The sequence below is a fragment of the Erinaceus europaeus genome, chromosome 19, assembly GCF_950295315.1.
Source record: "Erinaceus europaeus chromosome 19, mEriEur2.1, whole genome shotgun sequence".
Taxonomy (NCBI): domain Eukaryota; kingdom Metazoa; phylum Chordata; class Mammalia; order Eulipotyphla; family Erinaceidae; genus Erinaceus; species Erinaceus europaeus.
The window spans coordinates 5,951,894-5,976,928 of record NC_080180.1 but is presented as its reverse complement, the minus strand read 5'-3'; the positions used below and the strand labels follow the sequence as shown (position 1 = coordinate 5,976,928).

At 43.6% G+C, this 25,035-nt stretch overlaps 1 protein-coding gene across 3 annotated transcripts in view; it reads left to right on the top strand.

Moving 5' to 3' along the window:
- Nucleotides 1–25,035, top strand: part of SLC30A10 (solute carrier family 30 member 10) — a 34,521-nt gene continuing 9,486 nt past the window's right edge. The window contains exons 1-2 of one of the 3 annotated variants that reach the window (XM_060178456.1): nucleotides 1–451; nucleotides 23,608–23,685. In XM_060178456.1, coding sequence (XP_060034439.1) covers nucleotides 1–451; nucleotides 23,608–23,685 — 529 coding nt within the window. Of the gene's footprint in view, nucleotides 452–22,054; nucleotides 22,688–23,569; nucleotides 23,686–25,035 lie in introns of those variants that run through there. The other 2 variants (XM_007521329.3, XM_060178457.1) reach the window with 2 other exon arrangements.

The following is a 25,035-nucleotide window of genomic DNA, read 5'->3' as shown; positions in this document are numbered from 1 at the left end:
ATGGGCCGGTACACAGGGAGAAGCTGCCGTCTGGCCCTCATGTGCATTGTGAGCATCCTCCTCTTCATTCTGGAGCTGGCAATTGCCTACATCGGCAACTCCCTGGCCCTGGCCTCCGACGCCTTTGCTGTGTTGTCCCACCTACTTTCCATGATCATCGGTCTGTTTAGCTTGCGAGCCAGCAGCGTCCGCCAGCACAAGAAGAACACTTACGGCCTCCTCCGGGCTGACGTTGTGGGCGCCTTTGGCAACTCTGTTTTTGCCGTGGCACTGATGTTCAGTGTCCTGATCGAAGCTGTCAAGAGGTATGTGAACCCCCAGAAGACAGAGGAGCCTCTGCTGGTTCTCAGTGCTGGAATCATCGGGCTGCTCTTCAACGTCCTAAACTATGTCATCTTCTTGGATTGCTGCTACTGCACAGGCCAAGGGCCCCAGGCAGACACAGAAACAGGTAAGGAATTTATATGCTGGGACATGACTGTCTACTCACTCAGAGTCCTGGCCAGAGCTTCTTAGGGGGGCTGAGGACTTGTCCCTCTTGTCGCTGAGATTTAGCTAAAGGTTTGTCTCAAAAGAGTCACCTCTGGTCTGAGTCCCTCGTTGAGCCGGTTGGCAGCTGGCAGCCACTTTCATCTTGGGGATTTTCTTTAATTTAGAGCCACAGGGAATGAGTGTCTTCAGCAGGAAGACAGAATGTGTGAAGGTACTGGCTGCAGGCACCAAAGAACAAGTTGAAAGAAAGTTGATGTGGCATTGCAAGCAGTCTCCTCTGATGATTGACTCGCTTATGTTTACACAGATGAAACATGGTTATGTTTGAATTTAAGAACAATAGCTTTGAGGGCGGGGCAGTGGTGCCCCAGATTGAATGCACATGTTACCGTGTGCAGAGACTTGGGTTCAAGCCTCCAGCCCCCAACTTCTTCATAAGCAGGTGTTTTTCTCCTCTATCTCCCATTTCCCAATTTCAGTTTCTCCCTGTCCTATAAAATAAATAGACAGATAAATATATTTTTTAAAAGAATGGGAGTCGGGCGGTAGCGCAGCGGGTTAAACGCACATGGTACAAAGCACAAGGACCGGCGTAAGGATACCGGTTCGAGCCCTCGGCTCCCCACCTGCAGGTGAGTCGCTTCACAATCAGTGAAGTAGGTCTGCAGGTATCTGTCTTTCTCTCCCCTCTCTGTCTTCCCCTCCTCTCTCCATTTCTCTCTGTCCTATCCAACAACAATGACATCAATAACAACAATAACTACAGTAACAAAAACAAGGGCAACCAAAAAGGGAATAAATAAGTAAAATATTTTTTAAAAAGAAAAGTTAAAAAAGAATGATAGTCTTATTTAAGAAGAAAATGGTGTTAATTTAGCAGCCAGGGAACTAATTCAAGTGGCAAAGTATAGGACTCATATATCTGAGGTTCCCAGAGGGATCCCTGCACTGCACACACCATGTTCTAACACTTCTCTCTTCCTCTGCCTCCTGTGAATCAATCTGTCTCTCTCTCTCTCTCATAGGTAATAAAATAGATAAAGCCTTTCAAAAAGAATGTTATTAGGAGTCAGGGAGATATTACCTATGCAAAAGACTTTCATGCCTGAGGCTCCAAGGCCCTAGGTCCAATTCCTAGTTCCACTGTAAGAGAGAACAGAGCGGTGCTCTTAACTCTCTCCCTCTCTCTCTCTCCCTCTGTGTGTGCATGCACGCACGCATGCACTTCTCTCTGTACCTCTTTGTCATTAAATATTTAACTCAAGATTTTTAAAGGATGTTATTTTAGCGGCCTTGTAAAATAAATTCCAAAAGTACTGGGCTACACAACCAGCTCAGGTAGAGCGAAATCTAAAATAAGTGACTTGTTTGATAGACTCTTAAGCATCTAAGGTGGGAGTTGAGAGGTAACGCAGCGGGTTAAACACACGTGGTGCAAAGCACAAGGATCGGTGTAAGGATCCCAGTTCGAGTCCCTGGCTCCCCACCTGCAGAGGAGTCGCTTCACAAGCGGTGAAGCAGGTCTGCAGGTGTCTAAATTTCTCTCCCCCTGTCTTCCCCTCCTCTCTCCATTTCTCTCTGTCCTATCCAACAATAACGACATCAATAACAACAAGAATAATAACTACAACAATAACACAACAAGGGCAACAAAAGGAAATAAATAAATATTAAAGAAAGAAAACATCCAATAAATGTTACATAAAATAGAGAGAAAAAAATTAAGGGGATGATCTAATAAACTTAGCTTTTATTGGAAATGTTATGTATATAGTTTACATCTGTCCTATTAGAGAAAAAAATGAAAACTACACACGAATTCTTAGGAAGTACTTAAGAGTGTTTACTGAATAGACTATGCCATCTGTCAAATGACCACCTTCAATCTCATCAGAGAACTATATATCCAAGAGAAATTGTGAGATGGAGCCAACTTTCTTTCTTGCTAAGTAAGAAAAAAATTTTTTGCCACATAAGAAATTTTAAAAAGATAAATTATGATCTTGCAGAAGATAAATTTCTAGTCCTTTTTTTTTTTTAAAGCTTTTTCCTCCTTATTTTTATTTTATTTTTGAGAGAGAGACAGAAACACCAGTGCCCTGCTCAGCTCTGGCTTATGGTGGTGTGGAGGCTTGAACCTGGAACTTAGGAGCCTCAGACAAAAGAGTCTGTTGCATAACCATTATGCTATCTCCCCCACCCATTTCTAGTCCTTTTAAAAGAGCCACACAGTAAGAAGAGACCAGATTTTAAACTCTAGCTCTACCCCAAGGCAGTCATTAGATTCCTTTACCCAGCCTATCTGGCCACCTGTGACTTGGGGAAGGCAAGGACTAAAAGAGTTCCTAAGTGTTTAGCACTGAGTAGGTACTTGATAAGAAGTATTTAATGGTTTGGGGCCACAATGCAAATTGTTGAGTTAGGATAATCCAGTATCATTTATTCCAACTGCTCATCTAGATGGTCATTCAAGATTTTCCTTACCTAATAGTTTGTTCTCACTAGTAAGAACATTTTATTTCTTCTCCTCTCCTCTCTCCTCCTCCTCTTTCTAATTTGTCTTTATTATGATAGAGACAGAGAGAAATAGGGCTAAAGAGAGTGAGAGAGAGTATGTGAGAGAGACACTCGCAGTACTACTTACTGGTCGTGAAGCTTCCCCCACTGCAGGTGGGGACTGAGAGCCTGAACCCAGCTCCTTGCCCATTGTAAGTTGTATGCTTTATCAATTTAACCACTGCCATCCCCAGGGGCATTTTAAAACTAACACTGAGAACTGAGTTCTACAGTGTTTTAACCCTCCAAGTAATTTTAGGGGTCACTACATAGCTTCTTATCAGTATATCTTGAGTCAGATTTTTCTCATTTTTACTAAAAATGCTGTCCATCACCTAAAGAAGTTTAAAGTAAACTTTTGGAATAGCTCACTATCATAATATGACATTAATCTGGGTTTAATTGCTGTCATTTCAAGAATAAATATGGCTAACCTATACACATGAATTTATTTATTTATTTTTTTGTAGACAAGGGAAAATTTTACACATGAATTTCTACAAAGTATACACTCTGAGGGAAGAAAGGATTCTAGACATCCAAAGACTCAAAAATCCTAAGATTCAAAAGCCTACCGTTAAGCTGAAGAATTTAGTATTTAAAATTTTTAAACTATATTTGGGGACTAATGTTAGCCAGATTTATGGTGCTGACCCTTTCTCACTACATAGAAACTTCAAATCAATATGTGTTGCACCTGAAACCAACTTAATATTACTAACTTAGTATTATAATCATATTAATTATATCTTGATAGTTTTTCCAAATAAACTTGCAAACAAACAGAATTTCTGTCTGTCTAGAACCCTCACTTGCAGCACTTTGAAGCACCTCTCCTCTAAACCAAACAAAGGTGGCCCCTCCTGGTTCAATGGTTGGCATCAGAGAAGCCATCACTTCCTTAGGTCAATCTGTGATGAGAAACAGTTTCTTGTGAGGCAAGCTTTCATTCTTCTCCAGCTCCGTGGTCTTTCATTAGCTCTGTTCAACCTGTCTGGGGTGGGAGTTGATAATAGTACATGCTTGAGAGCATAGATGAATAAAAATATCATCAAGACCAGTAACTTTAAATGTTTACCAAACAGACTATACATAGTCTTTAAACATGCTGAGATGTATAGAGGAAGAATCAACTTAGTAAGTCAGAAGTAAAAACAAACAAATGGAGGGAAGAATGTCTAGAAGATTTCGCTGAGACAAAGGAGCCTGGACACCTGAGACCCTCTATCCCCTGGTGAGAGTGCAATGCTGACATGAAAAAGTGCTGGTGGAGAAGGCATTTCTGACTAAAGTAAAAGGCAAAAAAAAAAAAAAAAAAAAATTGTGAGCACGAGAGAAAAAGCAAAATTGATTTAAACTTCAAAATTTGGATGGAAAATTTGGAGAGTGTTAGAAGTACGTGTGTGTATGTGTGTGTTGGGGGTGAGGGGACATGGAGTTCTAAGTGTATTTAGAGGAAAGACTGAAAACAATAGCTGTGGATTCCAGGAAATACATGTTTTTCAACTACTTCCTCTAGACTTTGGGACTAAACTTGCTTTGTTTACACTTTGTACACTTTCCTTGATTTTCCTTGACTTTCACATTGTTTTTTATGTTTGCTTTTATCTCTCTCTCTCTCTTTTTCCAGACCTGAGTTTTCTTTAAAATGCATCTAAACAGAACTCTCTATGCCCTTGACTTTATGTGGCCAGGTAGATGCCTTATCATATACTGATTTTTATTTCAAATCAAAGGTAATTTGCTGCAGCTGTGTCAAGATCCAGCTTGCCAGTTATATGATTAAGAAAAGACTGATTTGTAATGAAATATATTTACTATTTTAAATGTGCTTTTTACAAAATATCTCTTTTGAATTTATTTAAACTATTTTTGTTTTGATTTCAAATTATACACACTTTTCCTCTCTCTTTCATCAGCTCTGGCACTGTCTTCAGCCAAGTTCCCTGTGGCAGAGAGTTTAGCACACAGATGACTGGTGGCTCAAAGAAGCTTCTGGTAAAGGCTGACCACTGTGCTGATAGGAGCCTTTCTTGAGGACAGTCTTACAGACTCTGAAAGCAAGTTAGATTTCCTTTCCTTTTGGAGCAGATTGTATCCAAAGGAGTCCAGGTCCTGAGCTGAAGACAAGGGCAGGTTAGCAGCTTCCTCTTAGCAGTGAATTACTAATAATAAATCCTCAGCTGGTTCACAGCAGGCAGCTTTCTGAGCTGGAGAGGAAAGGTGTTCTAGGCACAATTCTGATACAGCTTTAGGGCTGGGATGACTGGGAATTACAAGAAGCATCAGATAACTTTGCATGACACTTAATTCCTGGAAGCTTTATTATTTGTCCCTTTCTAACAGTCACCCTTGTCTTCTACAAACCATCATTTGTTTGGGATAAGGAGCTTTCAGAGGTCAGTTAGTGATCAGAAAACACACACACTCAGTACTTGCTTCACTGTTTATTTTCATGTAGTTGCTTAAAATATTCCTTAATACCTTTCTCTGTTGGTGACAGTCTGTGTTGTCTCCAGTGAGTGGTTTCTGGGTCACCTATACGGAGGAAGAAAGATTAGAGGAAGACTGGAAAGTAGATGCTATTTTGCAGGATAAATCAAATTCAATGAAAAAAAGAAAGACATAGAGAAAGAGGGTAGGAGAATTCTCACTCTTGTCCTCAGCCACTTTCTCCTCTGCAGAGACTCTCCTGCCACCTGAGTTAAATTTTAATGAAAACCAAGAGTGTTTGCTGGCACCTGTGAGTTAACAGGCATTGTGAAAATGGCAGAGAGTAATGACAGCCCACAGTCACACACCTGGGGAGGTGGGGTTGCATGTTTTGTGGAATACTTAGAGAAAATTACTATCTTCCCTCTGCAGACAAGTACTCTGGTTTAAAACAAAACAAAACAAAACAAAACAAAACAAAACAAAACACATCTGGTAGTAATACCTATGATCAGAATTGATCCATCACCAGTCCTAGAAGTCCACACTTAACATGTTTCTTTTGGCAATTGGTTTTTACCTTCTTTAGTAGGGTGAGCTGAAAGGAACTTGGACAACTTGTTCAGTCTAATACTGGAGGAGCTGCTTAACCCTTAACCACACTGAGCGTCATTTTAGATATCATTATACCTATTCTAAAGAAACTGTTTTTGTATTGTTATGTGGAAAACTGGGAAATGTTATGCTTATACAAACTATTGTATTTACTGTTGACTGTAAAACATTAATCCCCCAATAAAGGAAATAAATTTTAAAAAACTGCTTAGGGCCAGGGAGATAGCCTAATGTTTATGTAAAAGAGTTTCATGGCTCTGAGGTCCTAGGTTCAATTCCTGGCTCCACAATAAGTCAGAGCTGAGCAATGCTCTGGTCTCTTTCATTCTCTCTGGGTCTCTCTCATTAAAATAAAATATTTAATAAAATAAACTATGTGGCTTTTTTTTTTTCTAAATCACAATACTATCATAGTGCATAATTTTCCAAAGGGCTCTTGATAATGTCCCTTTCACATGGGACATTCCTTGTTGAAGGGAATAATTTGTATTTTTCAACTCTTAACAGTGACTGATTTCACAGACCACAAGATAGCTCACCTGAGAGCTTTATCATGTAGGCAGCCCAACTTCAAGCCTGATGGGTAGTGCACTGAAGAAAGCTTAGGTCTGTGGTGTTTGTTTCTCCTTTTCTTTATTTGTCTGAAAAATTCAGTTTGAAGCAATGAAGCCTGGTAACAAGAACATTAAAAAAAAAAAAAAAGAATCACTTCATAATATTGTGACAGTATTAGCATATCATGAAAATAATGCAAATGTATCCTAAGTTCAGTTTATATATTTTCTAGTTGCAAATGAGGAAACTTTGTTTTTAGTTAATTCCAAAGTTGACTTTAGAACCAGGACTTTGCATTTCCACACTTCTCTTTGCAGTAAGTTGGTTCATCTTTAAACATTTTCCCAAAGATGCTCTCTCTTTACTCAGAAACTTAATTTTCTTTTTTTTAGACTAGCCAAATAGGGTTTTATTCATTCATAGGTTAACACAAAAGAATGAAGAATGAGAGTCTAGGTGGTGGTGCATTTGGTGGGGAGCAAATTATAACACTCAAGACATGAGTTCAAGCCTCCTACTTGCAGGGGCAAAGGAGAAACTTATTTTTCTAGTAGGTTGAGGTGAAGGTGAGTTGATTCTACTTCCTTTCTTTCCTTTTTTCTTTTCCTTCCTTTCTTTCTTTTACTATAAGGTGAGAGGGAGAGAGTGAGGGGGAGACAGAGAGGAAAGACACCTGAAGCACTGCTCCACCCTTTTGGAAGCCCCTTCCACTGGTGGAGACTGGGGACTTTCTTTTCTTATTGGTCAGATGCTGACAGCGTATCCTCTGTAGAATAATTTTCTATTTTTCACCTCTGCCTTGCTTAGTTATGTGACAGTGATTGTTTCAACTTTTATAAACTATGTGTAACTCCCTGATGATTGTCATCACCATTTTATGAGAGGCAATAACATCTAGGGACTCAGTTTTTTTTTTTTCTTAGAAGAATGTCTTTCAAAGTCCATGTCTTTGATATTTATTGTCTACATCTAGGATGATGTCCTGAGAGAATTTTTTTAATATTTATTTAATCCCTTTTGTTGCCCTTGTTGTATTGTAGTTATTAATTTCGTCGTTGTTGGATAGGACAGAGAGAAATGGAGAGAGGAGGGGAAGACAGAGGGGGAAGAGAAAGATAGACACCTGCAGACCTGCTTCACCGCCTGTGAAACGACTTCCCTGCAGGTGGGGAGCCGGGGGCTTGAACCCGGGATCCTTACGCTTTGCTCCACATGCACTTAACCTGCTGCGCTTCGGCCCAACTCCCAATCTTTATTTTATTTTATTTTTAAATATTTATTTATTTATTCCCTTTTGTTGCCCGTGTTTTTTTATTGTTGTAGTTATTATTGATGTCGTTGTTATTGGATAGGACAGAGAGAAATGGAGAGAGGAGGGGAAGACAGAGAAGAGGAGAGAAAGACAGACACCTGCAGACCTGCTTCACCGCCTGTGAAGCGACTCCTTTGCAGGTGGGGAGCTGGGGGCTCGAACCGGGATCCTTAAGCCAGTCCTTGCTTTGTGCCACGTGCGCTTAAGCCGCTGCGCTACTGCCCGACTCCCCCAATCTTTTATTTATTTATTTTATTTTTTAAATATTTATTTATTTATTCCCTTTTGTTGTCCTTGTTTTATTGTTGTAGTTATTATTGATGTCATCATTGTTGGATAAGACAGAGAGAAATGGAGAGAGGAGGGGAAGACGGGGAGAGAAAGACAGACACCTACAGACCTTCTTCACCGCCTGTGAAGCGACTCCCCTGCAGGTGGGGAGCCGGGGGCTTGAACCAGGATCCTTACGCTGGTCCTTGCACTTTGCGCCGCATGAGCTTAACCGGCTGTGCTACCGCCCGACTCCCCCAATCTTTTATTTTTTATAAACATTGGCAACTCTAGTAATATATCAACCTGCCAGCCAATAGGAAAACAGATGTCCCTTCTCTCAGGCCAGTGAGGGCTAGGGTGGCTCCTTAACTGGAGAGATTCAATATTTGTGTCCAGTAGAATTTTTTTTTAAATAAATAAAACCTGAGCACTTTATTATGTGTTTTTCTCTTAGGTAGGAGATAAACAAGATAGCAATTTCATACAACAGGATCAATATTTATTTTTTACTAAACTCATGGTTAGTGAGAAAGTAGGAGAATCAACAGAGAAATAGGCAAGGAGTCTTTCTGTGAATGTAGATTTGTCAGTATATAAAAGATACCTCTTACACATATCAAAAAAAGAAATCTCTCCTAACTCATAGCCCAGAAAAACACCAATGTGAATTACTATCCCATCTGAGACTGGGGGAGTCCCATGACATGTTTAAATTTCTAGCAGCCCTCCCCGGAGGACCATGGTCCAAAAATATCTCTGGGGAAAGATTCTTTGCACACACCTACAGTAGAATTAAAAAAAAAACAACACAATTTTATTCATGCATTTTTATTTATTTAATTTCCCTTTTGTTGTTGTTTTATATTGTTGTTGAAGTTATTATTGTTGTTGTTATTGATGTCATCATTGTTAGATAGGACAGAGAGAAATGAAGAGAAAAGGGGAAGACAGAGAGGGGGAGAGAAAGACACCTGCAGACCAGCTTCACCTCGAGCCGGAATCCTTATGCTGGTCCTTGTGCTTGGCGCACTTAACCCACTGCACTACCACCCGACTCCCTATTGACATATATTTTAAAGATTTATTTGTGATGACAGAATGAAAGTGGGGTGGGGGAGAAAGGACAAGGACTAGAACACTGCATGACTCTGGTGTAAGGTGGCACAGGAGATCAAACCTGTGTCTTTTTTTTTTTTTTGTCTCAGGCACACAAGTCAGTGCACTAACAGTCTGAGCTGCCCCCCCCCCAGCCTTAGAATTCTTTTTCTATTTCTTTATGTATTTTAGATAGAGGCCTTTATTTATTTTCTATAGAGGCAAAGAGAATCTGAGAGGGAAGGAGGAGACAGAGGGGAGAGAGATAGATACTTGTGGGTTTGTTTAACCGATTGTGAAGCCTCCCCGCTGCTGGTGGGGACCAGGGGCTTGAACCTGGGACCTTGTGCACTGTAATGTGTGTGATTAACCAGGTATGCCATCGCTTGTCTCCGCTTTGCTTTGCTTCCCTTTTTCTTTTCTTTTCCCTTATTTTGCTTTGGAGCAGAGAGTATGATAGAAAAGGAAGAGGGGGGAGTAGAGAAGAGAGGAGAGGAGGAGGAAAAAGGAAGGAAGAGAAAGAAGGAAGAAAGGGAGGAGAAAACAAGGGGGAAAGGGAAGAAGCCCCTGAATTCAATTTCCAAAAGAAGCTGAAGTTTCTAGCCCATAGCACTGCTCAGCTCTGTTTTGTGGTGATGCAGGGGACTGAATTTGGAACCTCTGGACCTCAGGCCTGAAGGTTGAACTGTAGGTGGCGCTGTATCCCTTCCCCGGTCCGGATCTTTGTCAGTCGTTTGCCTCAAGGACAGCTGTCACTACCTGTACAAGCACAGATACACTGCCCGTAACTCCAGACCTGCCTTGACAGTGAACCTGACTTCAGTGGAAGCTTCTATCTTGCTTCCATATCGACTCCTGCCTTAGCAGTTTTCTTTCTTTCTTTTTTCTCTTTCCCCCCATTAACACTGTATTGGGGGCTAATGGTTTCCATTACAGTTATTGACACATGGGAACAGTGTCTTATCTCTTCATGATAGGTGTATGCAAAACACTCTCGCCTCCATTCCCACCATCATGTATTAGGACCCCCGTCCCCACCTCACCCCCAGACCCTTCCCCGTCCTCCTTCCTCTTCTTTTCATCTTGAATGGAGCTTGAAGAAATGATGTTAAGTGAGATAAGCCAAAAAGAGGAGGAGGAATATGGGATGATTACACATAGGTGGAATTTAATCAACAGTAAGGCAACTTAGTTTGCTGAGTCTATCTGGTGTGGGGCAAGGGGAGGTGCTCTGGGGATTTTTTTTTTTTTTCTTTTTTGTGCTTCCCTCTTTAGAAAATAGAGTACAGTTGTTGGTGATCAAGGCTGCTCCTTTTCCTTCTTTACCATTTTGCTTGACTTTCACCAGGTCATTGTTTTCACTTGTTTTCCCAACATAGATTATTTTCTCTTCACAGTGAGAGGAATGAAGTCAGTGTTTTATGGGCCTGCCAAAAGCAACTATTGACCAAACAGTTCTTTTCAACTCTCACCTCTCTCTGTTGGATCATCTCACTCACAAAGCATTTTCCAGCTAAACTAGAGACCACCCCCAGGCCTGGATGGGAGGTTTTATTCCTGCCTTGGATTTCTCTCTCTTTTTTTGACTTATTTATTTATTTCAGAGAGAGAACCAGAGTGTCTCATGTGCCGCCAGGGATTGAACTCCGAACCTCATGGTTAAGAATTAATGCTTTATTCACTGTGCCACCTCCTGGACTGCCCTGCTTCAATTTTCTTCACTGGGTTCCATTCTTTCTAGGTCTGTCCTGGAGTCCTGACTCCATCCCTACAGAATACAAGGATACCCCTCTATTCACAATAAAACTCTGCCTTCCATAGTTGTCTTTATTCTAGACTGTTCTCATAGCTTTCAGCTGATGGTATTTAATTTCAATTCCATTATTTTTTGGGGTATTTATTTATTGAACAGAGACAGAAGAAATTGAGAGGGAAAGGAGTGATAGAGATGGAGACAGAGAGACATCTGCAATACTGCTTTACCACTCAAAAAGTTTCCCCTCTGCAGGTGGGGGCTGGGGGCTCAAACCTGGGTCCTTGCACTGTAGCATATGCACTCAACCAGGTGTGTCATCACCTGACCCCTCAATTCCATTTTTTATAGATGTAACATCACATTAGAACATCATATAAGTTTTATCATGTAAAGTGTGGATTATTGAAATCAGTGTGGGTATATCTTCCCTATCTATAGAGTTTCCAGCTGGTGCACCCAAGTAGAACTCAAATCCATGACCTCACGCACATTCAAGCATGTGCTCTGTTGGGTGAGCTGTCTCTCAGATTTTTTGTTGTTGTTGTTGTTGTTGTTACCAGAGCACTGCTCAGCTCTGTTGTATGGTGGTGTGGGGGACTAAACCTGGGACTTTGGAGCCTCAGGCATGAGATTCTCTTTTAACCATTATGCTATCTACCCCTGCCCTCAGGACTTGAAAGTCCAATTCTATCATCTTTCACCATTTATTTCTTATTTTTTTAAATTTACTTTAGTTATTATTTTTATATTATTATTTAGTTATTATTTTATTATCTTTATTTTTATTTATTGGATAGAGACAGGCAGAAATTGAGAAGGAAGGGGGTGATAGAGTGTGAGAGACACCTGCAACACTGCTTCACCCACTCACAAAGCTTTCTCCCTACAGGTGGAGATCAAGAGCTCAAACCCAGGTCCCTGTGCATTATAGCATGTGTGCTCAACCAGGTGCGCCATCACCTGGCCCCCTTGACCATTTTTGACCCCCTCATCTTTCCCTTCTGGTGACCACTAACTGAGGACCATGACTTATTATTTTTTTTTGGTGTTTTTTATTTTTTACTTTTTTAAGTATTTATTTATTCTCTTTTGTTGCCCTTGTTTTATTGTAGTTATTATTGCTATCGTCATTGTTGGATAGGACAGAGAGAAATGGAGAAAGGAGGGGAAGACAGAGAGGGAGAGAGAAAGACACCTGCTTCACCACCTGAGAAGTGACTCCCCTGCAGGTGGGTAGCTTGGGGGCTCGAACCAGGATCCTTAGGTCAATCCTTGTTATTTGCGCCACTTGCGCTTAACCTGCTGTGCTACCGCCTGGCTCCAGACCATGACTTTTAAAAAATATTTTATTTATTAATTAATGAGAAATATAGGAGAAGAGAGAGAAAGGACCAGATATCACTCTGGTACATGTGCTCCTGGGGATTGAACTCAGGACCTCATGCTTGAGAATCCAGTGCCTTAGCCACTGTGGCACCTCCTGGACCACGGACCATGACTTTTTTTTTTTAAGAATGTATTTATTTATTCATGAGAGAGGTAGGATGAGAGAAAGAGCCAGACATCACTCTGGTACATGTGCTGCCGGGGATCGAACTCAGGACCTCATGGTTGAGAATCCAATGCTTTATCCACTGGGCCACCTCCCGGACCACGACGAACCATGATTTTTTTTATAGTGCCCAGGGCCTGGTTCCCTTTGCTGATTGGGGAGCAGAGGTGGGGTACATTAGCCTAGCTAAAAATTTCACCATCTTTGAAAGGCTTCTTTGATTCCCTGTCATCAACCTGATTTAACCCACTTCCCCCATGAAGAATATTTAGATGCGTGTGCATTCCTCTTCACTTTCTTTTTTTTTTCTTGCACTCATCTAGCCTTAAGAAAACTTTGTCTAGCATAATCTGCCTATTGTTTTCACAATAAACACCCCCGCTTTTTTTTTTTTTTTTGCACATTTAGATTAAAGCATATAGGAAATAATCCACCTTAAAAACTCACACTTCTTAGGCCAGGGAGATGCCACAGTGGTATCACACTAGATTGAAGGTCTGAGACTCAGAGGTCCTAGGTTCAACTCCTAGCACCACCATATGCCAGAGTTGAGCAGTGCTCTGTCCTTAGTCTCCCTGCCCTTCTTTCTTTCTCTCTCCCACTTGTGAAAATGATGAATTATTTTTTAAAAAAAGCATCTCCATTCCTTTCCCCAAGTCACAATTCTGGGTGGGGAGATACTCGGCAGCAGAGCACAGAATGTGCCTGCTCCAAATCCCAGAAGCCCCAGGTTCATTCCCCTGTACCATGCTATGCCAGAACTGAGCAGTGCTCTGGCCTCTCTGTCTCATGGAAATAAATAAACAAACCAAACAAAAACCACACTGATCCCCAGAGGTAATAACCCTGGTAAGGAAAAAACAATGAGAGAAAGAAAGAAAGAGGGAAAAAGGGAGAAAAGAAAAATGCATGTCTCATGTGCACTGCCTCTAACCCCCCAAGCCAAGGTCCTAGCCTTCAGGTCCTCTCTGGGGACTTCTTTTACCTCCCGCATGAGTGTTGAAGCAACAGTACTTCCAAGGCTTGCTGGGCTCTGTGACACTTTCTGATTTCAAGTATGTGGCACTCTTTCCTGCCTCCCAACCTCACTTAGATAGGCTTTCTGTCCTCAAAAGAGAAGGCCAAACAATGAATACTCTTACTCACTTGTGGATAAAAAGAAAGAAAGAGAAGCAAAAACCTAAGCCTGAAACTCTGGTGCAAAACTTCAAAGTCACCGAAGAAGTGGGTCATGATAAAGGGAGGGGATCCAATGGACTTGGGGGGCAGATCAGCACCATGTTGGTGAGTGTGGTGTGGCAACAAGCAGTTCGAAGAGAAATGAAATTGTACCATTAAACATAATACTTTTGCAAACCAGTATTACCTCAATAAAAAAAATGAATACAATTCAATAAGGTTTCTGTATATTAATGTTCACATAGGCAACCAAAGCTATGACCTGCCAAGGTCAAACACTGCTTGGTTACCACTTATAGAAACCTTGAAACCTCCTGTTCTGGTCTCCCCAGAAGCCTCAATTTACATGTGTTACTCTGGCCTGTAGTACGTATACACACACACACACACACACACACACACACACACACACACACACACACACACCTACCTTCATCTTTTTCAAAGCTGCTGCCAACTCCTTAGAATGTTTGAGCTTTGGGGATCAATAAATAATACTTCTGCCTAGCCTTGAGGGTTTGGAAGAATTGATTGATCATCTGTCAATGCATTTGAGCATTATATCAACTTTATTACAGATAGGGCATGTTTCAAGATATGGCATAGATGGGAAGAGCTTTGTAATAGTTCATCCCAGACTGGAACTCACCTAGTTAAGTCTCAAGTTCGCCTCCATAGGACAAAGCCTGCCCCCCCCAAACCCCTCAGTGTAATCTCAGGGGTATGCAGACATCGCTATCTCCACGGGAAGGCAAAGGCAAATCTAGAAAAAAAAGTTAATGGAGTCTGTACCCCACTTTCTCTCATGTTATTAATCCCAGTAGTGACCTTGCTTCTGAGAAAGCGAGGGTTTAATGGAAAGAGGACAGGAGTGTTACTCCTGTGAGAGTGTCCTTGTAGAACTGTGAGGTTTGAGGGAACAGAGGATCTCTTGCACGCACACACAAAATGGGGTATTGAGAGCCTCTGGAGTGAATTACCTTGACCATCCGCTGATAATCTAGTCAACTAGGTGGGCACAAGCATGTTTGTACAAAGCAACAAATCTCACACAGACAATCATGAACACACATTCCATACACATCCCCATTGAAGTGCTGCACACCAGACTATCAGCCACCGGAGAAAAGATTTCTTTCTGACAAGTCATCAAAATATTTTACCCTCCTGTGTGTGGAGCTGGAGCTGAGCTGATGGTGAAATACTATCTTTCTTTTTAACAAATAAAGTTTCACATAACATGAAGGGGAGGGGGGGCAGGAGGGAGGGAGGGAGAGAGAGAGAGAGAGAGAGATTGGAGACAGAGTACTACTTCAGTGAGTCACAGTGCCTCAGGCATGCAGGTTTTGTGCTTATTGGCTTGCCTATCTATCTGCCTGCCTATCTGAGGAGTATATAGGCCATAACTTCTTTATCCAGTCATTTGTCAATGGACATTTATATAACTTTTTACAGCTCTATTTTTGAATAAAATCTGGTGCCTTGCATACCCACTGTGCTATCTCCCCAGTTCATGAAAGTAATCTTCTAGAGTGACTGGGTGGTGATGCACTTGGTTGAGTGTACATGTTACAGTGCAGAATTACCCAGTTCAAGCTCCTAGTCTCCACCTGCAGGGGTAAAACTTCACAAGAGGTGAAGCTATGCTGCAAGTGTCTCTCCTTCCCTCTCCATATATATCTCTCTCCCTTCTCTCTCAATTTCTGTCTCTACCCAAAATAAACAAAATAAAGTTCAGTTTAAAAAATTGGTGCTTTACACAAGATGTTCATTATTTTCCCTGTAGGAAGTATGATTTGTCAAGTTGAACTAATACATATATTTAAAAACAGCTGCTTTTTCAATTTCTTTTCTCTTTTATATTTATTTATTTATTTATTCCCTTTTGTTGCCCTTGTTGTAGTTATTATTGTTGTTGTTATTAATGTCATCATTGTTAGATAGGATAGAGAGAAATGGAAAGAGGAGGGTAAGACAAAGAGGAAGAGAGAAAGATAGACACCTGCAGACCTGCTTCACCTCTTGTGAGGCGACTCCCCTGCAGGTGGGGAGCCGGGGGCTCGAACTGGGATCCTTATGCTGGTCCTTGCACTTCATGCCATGTGCACTTAACCTGCTGCACTACTGCCCGACTCCCTGCTTTTTCAATTTCTAAAAAAGGAGATCATATGCTAATTTTGGGGTTCAATACCAATGCCAGAATCTCAGATTGTATGACTTGTGGTACAAGCTGTACACTAAGAAAAAGTGAAGTTAGGGGGGAAAAATCCACTGACTCATTTAGAACAAAAGAAGTGTTTGTTTTAAAAACTGTATAATACTGATGCTTTTTTTCAGGGGTCAGTTGCCCTACTTTCAGACTGTGTGATGGGGGGGGGGTGTCACTTCAAGCCTCTTGACTTTAGTCCTCACCAGAGAATGAGTCCTCAGTTTATAGGACTGCAGTGAGGATGGAATGAGATGATGCCTATAAAATGCTTAATGAACACAAGCTATTGACACCTCCTAATTGGCAGGAAGGCATAAACCTCAGTCTCAGCTGCAGCCAGTTACCTTGGTTTTATACAGCTCATGGACACCCTTCTGCTTTCTTAAGGTCAAGAACAGACTCTGGGCAGGGCAGGCCAGGGCGGAAGGACACTGACAGCCATTGGCTGTGACCCCTGTATTCCCTGTGGGGCAGAGCCCCAGTTCTCCTTATCTGCCTTTGGTGAGAGAATGACCTGGCAACTGGCCAGAGGGTTTCTGCTGAGCTCAAGGTTTTCTTGAAACACAAAGACATGCATATCAGCAGGGAGCAGGCTTTCAAGGAGAGTGACTTCCCAAAGTCCTGGCTCTTTGAATGGGAAGGCTCTGGTCCCTGGCACCTGTTCAGTTTTCTTGTAGTCTCACTGTCATCACTGCATCATTGTAACATGGTGCGCCAGACAGGAGGGAGAACCAACATTCTGCCACACCTTCTTGAGTCTGAGTCTGAGTGTGTCATCTGTGGGCCAGGAATGATCTGTTGCTGGTGTTCTTAAGGTGAACCCTCACAGTGACTTGCTGATGCACACATGGACCTCTGCACTGCTTGGTCTCGCCCTTCCACATTCCACCCCTCCTTTCCTTCCTGTCTTTAAAAAAATTTTATTTTCTTTATTGTATTAGATGGAGACAGCCAGAAATTAAGAGGGAGGGGGGGAATAGAAATGGAGAGAGACACCTGCAGCCCAGCTTCATCACTCATGAAGCTTTCCTCCTACAGGTAGGAGTTGGGGCTTGTACCCAGGTCCTTGTGCGCTGTAGTGTGAGTGCTTAACCAGGTGCACCACCACCTGTCCCCCCTTTTTTCTTTCAAGTAAGCAGCCGGCATTTATTGAGGCTTTTGTATATAGCAGTCACTGGTATAACCACACCCCTCACCGCAGTAAACCCCTTCACCTGTGAGCAGGTGTGACCACTCCCATGAACCCACTTCTCCTTCCTTCTTCTTTACAACGGATTATTTTCAAGAGAAGGCATTTTTCTTAGTAGCCTGAAGACAATGTTCAATTGCTTTTCTTTAGAAACCAGACCAAAATCGATGATCATTTCCATGCTAATTTTGATCTAGTCTTACTACTTTTTATGAGACAGAGACAGAGATAGAGAAAAGCACCACTGCGCCATCCATGGTTTCACCAGTGTCTAACTTGGGCGCTCTTATGTGGTACCAGGAATGGAAGCCATGAACCTCAGCATGGAAGGCATGTGCTCTAACTGCTGGATAACATCATTGGCCTTCTTTTTTTTCCCCTTAATTATTTCATTTTATTTTTTTAATCAGAGCACTGTTCAGCAGTTTGTGCTTATGGTGGTGCTAGGGATTGAACCTGGCACTTACAATCTCAATGTGCTATCTCTCCAGCCCTCAGCCCTATTTATTTATTTCTATCAAATTTTGTTTTATTTAGAAAATGAAATTATATATATATACACATACACACACACACACACACACGTGTGTGTGTGTGTGTGTGTGTGTGTGTGCTTATATAAGATATACATCCCTATTGTTCATGCTTAGAATGTAAATGCTTAGAATATTGGGATAACTATATATGTTTACATATATGGTCTCCTTTAAATTTTTTTAAATGTTTATTTATTCCCTTTTGTTGTCCTTGTTGGTTTATTATTATAATTGATGTCATCATTGTTGGATAGGACAGAGAGAAATGGAGAGAGGATGGGGAAGACAGAGAAAGGGAGAGAAAAATAGACACCTGAGACCTGCTTCACTGCCTGGGAAGCAACTGCCCTGCAGGTGGGGTGCTGGGGCTTGAACCTGGATCTTTAAGCCGGTTCTTGTGCTTTGTGCAACCTGCGCTTAACCCACTATGCTACTACCCGACTCCCTATTTACAGTCTTCTATATAGTCATATACATACTTATTTTTCTTCATATACATAAAATTTTGTATTATTCAATTTGTTGCCTACTGTAAATCATCATATTTGATTTTTAAATTTTCTATTAGTGATTTAATAATGATTTATAGTAGCAGTATAATTCCACACCACAGTTCTCCCAAGATCATAACTATGGGTTGAATATACATATGTGTCTATATAAAAAATTTTTGGTGCCAATTTTATTCACTTATATGGCCCTGCCTTCACTTCCTTTATAAACCACACCTCTACCTATTACTACTTCCAAATGTCCTTTTCTTTTCTTCTCTCTCAGATAAGAGAAACAGCACCTGACTTCCTCTGGTATTTTACAGATTCTCTTCCCCCTCAGTGATGGTATAAAAACAAAGAATCCTGGTGACAAACTTCCAGGTGCCAGTGGAATTGGAGTTTAGAGCCCTCTAGTCCTTTTCCCCTAACATTTCACCCCTCTGGGAGTATGAAATAAAATCCTTTTGGGGGTGCAGAAGGAAGGAATTTTGACTTCTGTAATTACTTTTCTGCTGGACATGGGTGTTAGCGGGTCGATCCCTACCCTCATCCTGTTTCTATCTTTCCCTAGTTGGGTAGGACTCTAGAGAGGTGAGGTTCCAGGGCATGTTCAGCCCTTTATTGTTATTCATTTATTTTTATGTTGCTCTAGGGAATGAGATCAGCAAAGCACTGCTGAGAGTGTTCCCCAGTCTAGCGTTATATTTTTTTAGCTTTTGAGAGATAGGAGAGAAAGAGGCCATATTCATCCATAATAAGAACACCCACTGTGGAAGGCACTACTGGAATTTGAACCCAGGGCCTTGCATGTGATTAGGCACTTGTTCTACTTAGTAAGCTATCTCCTTCTCCTCAGCCCTGTATTTTAAAATTAACTAATTAATTACTTTACAAGGTTGACTATTCCTTGCTTATCTAACTTAATCCCACCCGTTCCTAAGCCCCCAGTTTGGTGTAGCTATAGATACCTCAGAGTCATGCTTCTGACCAGAAAGCTGGAGGGTCTGTCTAGCTGGCCTATAACCTAAGCTCTGGTCCAAGAATTGGACTCCTGTTTCCCACCTGCCTTGAATTTTTTTAGCTCTGTATTTTTTAATTAAGATGCTATTGCTTCATAACCTAGACCTTGGGAGAACTATGGTGGTATCGTCGGGGGGCGGGGGGAGGAAAAGAACTTTGATGTTAGGAGGGTGTAGAATACCCTTACTGTCTTAGAATCTTGTAAATCACTATTAAGTCACCAATAAAAATGCAAAGAAATGTTATTGCTTTACCATTGTGTTTCTATACTATATGCTTTTGAGAGCCCAGCCTCAGACTCTCTGTACACTAAAACTTAATTTCTAGAGACTTCATGAAAAGATGAACCTCCTCAAGTTCTTAGCACAGGAAGAATGTTTTCCTGCTGTGGAAAGGCAATTCTTAGCACGTACTGAGTTTGGAGGCTCTTCTGGTGTAAGGCTACAACCTTCAGGAAAGGAGTGTGACCTTGACTCTCCAGAGTGCTTAGAGGTCATTAAAAAAACCAGGGTTATAGGTTAGACCAGGCTTTGCCAAAAAATGGGGTTTGTGTGGAGTGTTCAGCTCATGGATTCTAGTAGTTTTTTTTTTTTTTTTTAAGAATTATTTTTGGTATTTCCAGGACCAAAACTGATATAATTTTTGTTAGTTTGTTTCAAGAAAGATTAACATTTGGGTGTGAGGGTATATGTTTGTGTGTGTGTATGTATGAGAGAGAGAGAAATGTTGAATGTGGAGACCACTAGGCTTCACTTTCAGCCACTTCTGAGGATGAGACAAGCATATCTTCAAAAACATGGGTCAGGGAGGCAGCTCATCAGTTAGAATATGTGCCTTGCTATGTACCGGCCTGGTTTTGAACCCAGCTACCACATGGAAGGTGCTAGGCACTGGGGGGAAGCTCTGGTCCTGTGGTGTGTCTCCCACTCTCTCTGTCCAACTGAATGAAAAAGCAGCCTGGGAGTGGAGGCACCCCCCTTCCCAAGTTAACACACAAGCAAACCAATAAACAAGCCAACTTCCCTCTCCCCTCCCAGAACTGAGCAGAGCAAACACCTTCATTGTTCAAGCAGCTCAACTTCAGACTCTGGAGCCTAGGGTTAACCTTGTCTTGTTTTTCTTTTCTTTTTTTTTTTATATTTATTTTATTTATTTATTCCCTTTTGTTGCCCTTGTTGTTTTATTGTTGTAGTTATTATTGTTGTTGTCGTTGTTGGATAGGACAGAGAGAAATGGAGAGAGGAGGGGAAGACAGAGAGGAGGAGAGAAAGATAGACACCTGCAGACCTGCTTCACCACCTGTGAAGCGACGCCCCTGCAGGTGGGGAGCCGGGTTCGAACCGGGATTCTTAATGCCGGTCCTTGTGCTTTGCGCCACCTGCGCTTAACCCGCTGCGTTACAACCCGACTCCCTTTCTTTTCTTTTTGTTAGGCATTTGTCCGGGTCTTGTGCCTGCACAATTGCACGACTCCCAACGGAATTACTTTGCTTTTTTTTTTTTTTTTTTTTTTTTCCTTTGTGGGTCTGAGAGAGAAACAGGAGATAGAGATAGATCGATAGTTAGGTGATAGACAGACAGACAGAGTACTGCTTCAACATTCTTCAAATAACCCTTGTGCGTGGTGCTATGAGTGGTGGTGGTGGGACTCAAACTTGGCTCTTGGAGCATGGTAAAGGGTGCGCTCTACCGGCTGAGCTATGTATGTCCTGGCCCCTGGGTTTAGTTTTACTTCCCACGGCGCCACTTGTCACCAGGAAAGGCTTTGCTTGGACTAACCCTTAAAGCAGCTCAGAACACTGTGATCAGGGGACACCTCAGGAGGGTCAGATGGTGGGTGAGAAAGTGGTGTCAGTAGACTAGTCCCAAAGTGGGGAAGTGGAGGGAGAGGTGGGGGAGTGAGAGGCCCACCAGATGGCTCTGGGTCCTTAGTGGCTGATGGCAGGTGCCCAAGTGTTGCTGTTACAAAACAGGGGTCCTCTGCGCTCTTCTGGGGGTGGGGGCGCTGTCTGCCTTTCACCTTGGGGGCGAAGATCCTGAAAGAGAGGAGGGGCCGGGGATGGATGATGTCACCCGGGAGGCGTTGGCTGCAGCCTTCTATGGCCTGTCTGCAGGCTAATTCCGAGCCATTAGCAGGGCTAATGAGGACTCCTTCCCGGCGGGCGAGCTGCGCCCCGGCACGTAGGCCGCGCGGTCCTGTCCACCCTGCGCGTGGTGCCCACGGAGGCCGGCCTTATCTCTCGGGGTGGAGAGTGGCGCTCTGAGCAAATTCCGGGCCCTGCAGAGGCGGGGCCTGGGCGGTGTGAAGCCCACCTTGGGATTGGGGGTGTCGGCGTAAAGCGCCCTCTAGACACGCCCCCGCGACTCCATCTCAGTCCGCCCCCCAAGGACAGACACCCGCCGATGGCCACCCGCCAAGCAGGTCCCCGGTGATACTGGGGCCGCCGGGTGCCCCTCCTTTAGACTCTGGACCCGCCGCTACCTGGGCTCGGGACGGCGCCTTATAAACCGCGGGCGCCGGCGGGCGGGGAGGCCCGGGAGGCAGTGCCAGAGGCAGCGTGCGCCCCACCTGTTGTGGCTGTGGCGCCGGGAGGATTCGGGGGCCCTGGGACTCTGGGACTCTGGGACTCGGAGACTCGGAGACTCGGGGACTCGGATACTCGGGGACTCGGGGGTCTGGGGTGGGCTCCGGGACTCGGAGACTGGGGGGCTCGAGGACTCGGTGGGTTTGGGGGGTTAAGGACCCAGGGGACTCGGGGACTCGAGGGGCTCGGCGACTCGGTGGCTCGGCGACTCGGTGGCTCGGCGACTCGGTGGCTCGGGTGCTCGGATATTTAGGCCTCGGGGACTCGGGGACTAGGAGACTCGGGGGCTGGGGGCGGGAGTGGGCGTTTCAGAGACTGGAGGACCGGGCGCCATGGGGCGCTACTCGGGCAAGACGTGCCGCCTGCTGTTCATGCTGGTGCTCACCGTGTTCTTCTTCGTGGCCGAGCTAGTGTCCGGCTACCTGGGCAACTCCATCGCGCTGCTGTCGGACTCGTTCAACATGCTGTCCGACCTGATCTCGCTGTGCGTGGGGCTGGGCAGCGGGCTCCTGGCCCGGCGGCCCCCGGGAGGACTGCGCGCCTCCTATGGCTACGGGCGCGCAGAGGTGGTGGGCGCGCTCAGCAACGCGGTCTTCCTCACCGCGCTCTGCTTCACTATCTGCGTGGAGGCTGTGCTGCGTCTGGCGCGGCCCGAGCGCATCGACGACCCGGCGCTGGTGCTCATCGTGGGCGCCCTGGGGCTGGCGGTCAACGTGCTGGGGCTGCTCATCTTCCAGGACTGCGCCTCCTGCCGCACCTGCTGGGGCCGCCGCCGCCCCGCGCCCTCCCGGGTCCCCAGCAAGGCCCCGGGCGCCACCGTGTTCGCCAACGTAGCAGGTGCCTTTCGGTTGCATCCTGGGGACCCCTGGGCCCTCGCCTGCTTTTAGTGTTTTTTATGCCTCTTTTTTTTTTAATTTAAAGACGTATTTTATCTGTAATTTCTCCTCCTCCTCCTCCTCTTCTTCCTCCTCCTTTCTCCTATTCTCTCTCTCTCTGTCTTCCTCTCTTCTTTTAAATGATTTTCTTTTCAGATAGCAAAGAGCAAAGCACTGCTCAGCTCTGACATATGGGGGGGAGTTGCGAGGGATTGAATTTGCAATCTGGGAGTGGGTGGGCTCAGGCTTGCAAGTCTGATGTTATAACTCTGCTCTGTCTCCCTAGTCTGGTCTTTAGTTCGATTGACTTAACACATGCTCCGGGATGCTCCCTCACCTCTGCCCGCACCCTATCCTCTGGTTTTCTCGCCTTCCCTCTGTTGTTTCTGTATGCATATATTTCTTGGATATCATCATCGTTATTATTATTATTACTGTGCAACAGATGGCGCTTCCCCCCCTCCTTGGTTGGATGGTGTCTGTAGTCTCTGCACCCTCTCTTTTTACCCTCTCATCTGTCCTCATAGGGTTTCAGGTGGGACACCTGACTAACCCCCCTGCTTCCTTTCTGTTGTAACTTGAATGCCAGTCTGAATAAAGTCCAAAGGTGGATGGCTTATCTCACAGCCAAATGGCAAGGCTTGTGTGAGTGAGTGAGTAAATTAGTGTGTGTGTGTGAGTGAGTGTGTGTGTGTGTGTGTGTGTGTGTGTGTGTGAGTGAGTGTGTGTGTGTGTGTGTGTGTGTGTGAGTGTGTGTGTGCACACGCATTGGGGGTGGCTGGTAAGCCTGTGGGAATGTCAAATAACACTTTTTTTTGAGTCCCTTGATTCTTTCTGTTTGTAGAACTTATACACAACACAAGGTTTCTTCTTTGAATGCAGGTGATTCCCTGAACACCCAGAATGAACCGGAAGAGATGGTGAGAAAGGAGAAGAAGTCAGAAGCCCTGAATATCAGAGGTAGGGGTGACTTGGGGCCCACTTGGAGTGCCATCCAGGCTGTGAGTTTGGTGGTGCTGGCTTCTGCCTTTGTTTACCTTTTCATCGGGCATGTTAGAAGGCTGGCAGGGTGCAAGGCAGACTCTGACCCTGCACTCTTGCCTCATGGCTGCATTGATCCTCAGGGAAATAGATGTCAGTGGTTAGAGAATGATCCTTGCTCCACTTAGACCTGTGCAAACACTGCCTGCTTTAGACCAGCACAGGACTCTGCATGGCATTGTTCTACATGACTTTGTTCACCCCTGGCCAACATGAAATACAGCCTTTTCAGATGACACAGAGTTCTGATAAGAGGGAGGCAAACTAGTACCCTAGAGCATGGACGAATGACCTAGGTTCTTTCTGCCAAATCTGCTCTTCTGAAGGGCCTCTTGAATCTCTACTTTGAAAGCCCTGAGTGAGGCTTCTGGAGAGACATGTTGAGCACCTCATTAGCACTCCTCTTCCTGCCATGCGTTCAGTGTCACAAATAGTGGGAGAAGAGTGGCCTTTGAGTTCAGAGTTGTGCTTCTCACATGTGACATGTGAGTTGGTGCCCAGCTCTCTCCTTTTCAGCCTCTTAGGTACAGGCTTTACATCTGAGTTATTCTAGAAGGGTAATCCCCCAATATTGACTTTGAGAATTCCCACAAATATTACATGATCCACTTATTTTGAGGTGTCTTGGGGGAGCCCTGAGTGGGCCATAGAAGGAACTCACTGAAAGAAAGCCAATCCAGGAGGCACCTTTAGTTTTGACACTTACACCTGATCTGCAAAGTATGATATACAGAGTGTTCTGGTAAGGAAATTCAGAAAAGAACAAATCATGAGTTCCCCAAATTTCTAAGTGAATTAGTTAAAAAGATTCTTTTTAAATTTTAGACCAGTGAGATAGTTCACTTGGGAAGGCACCTGCTTTGCCATGCTTGCTGCCTGTTCATGAGTTCTCAGCCCCACAGTGCTGGAGAAAGCTTCAGTGCTATATGCTACAGTTTCTTTCTCTCTCTTTGAAAAACTTGGCCTAGAGCAATGAAGCTCTGGCAGTGACAAAAAAAAATCAATTTACATTTTCTCAAGAACTTGGCAATACATCCTTTTTGAAAAGAGATAATTTATAATGAAAAAAATGCATGATTATTTATCTTTGTATTTTTTTAGATCAGCTGAAAAACACATAGTAGATTTTTAAGGTAGACTCACTACCATAGCACTTTTAACTTTTCAAAGCATGTTGTGACAACTGTTCCTTCTTATCTTATATCACAGAGTTGAGAAGGGTAGAAAGAAGCAGAGAATGAAGAGCATGTCCCCTGTAGATACTGTGAC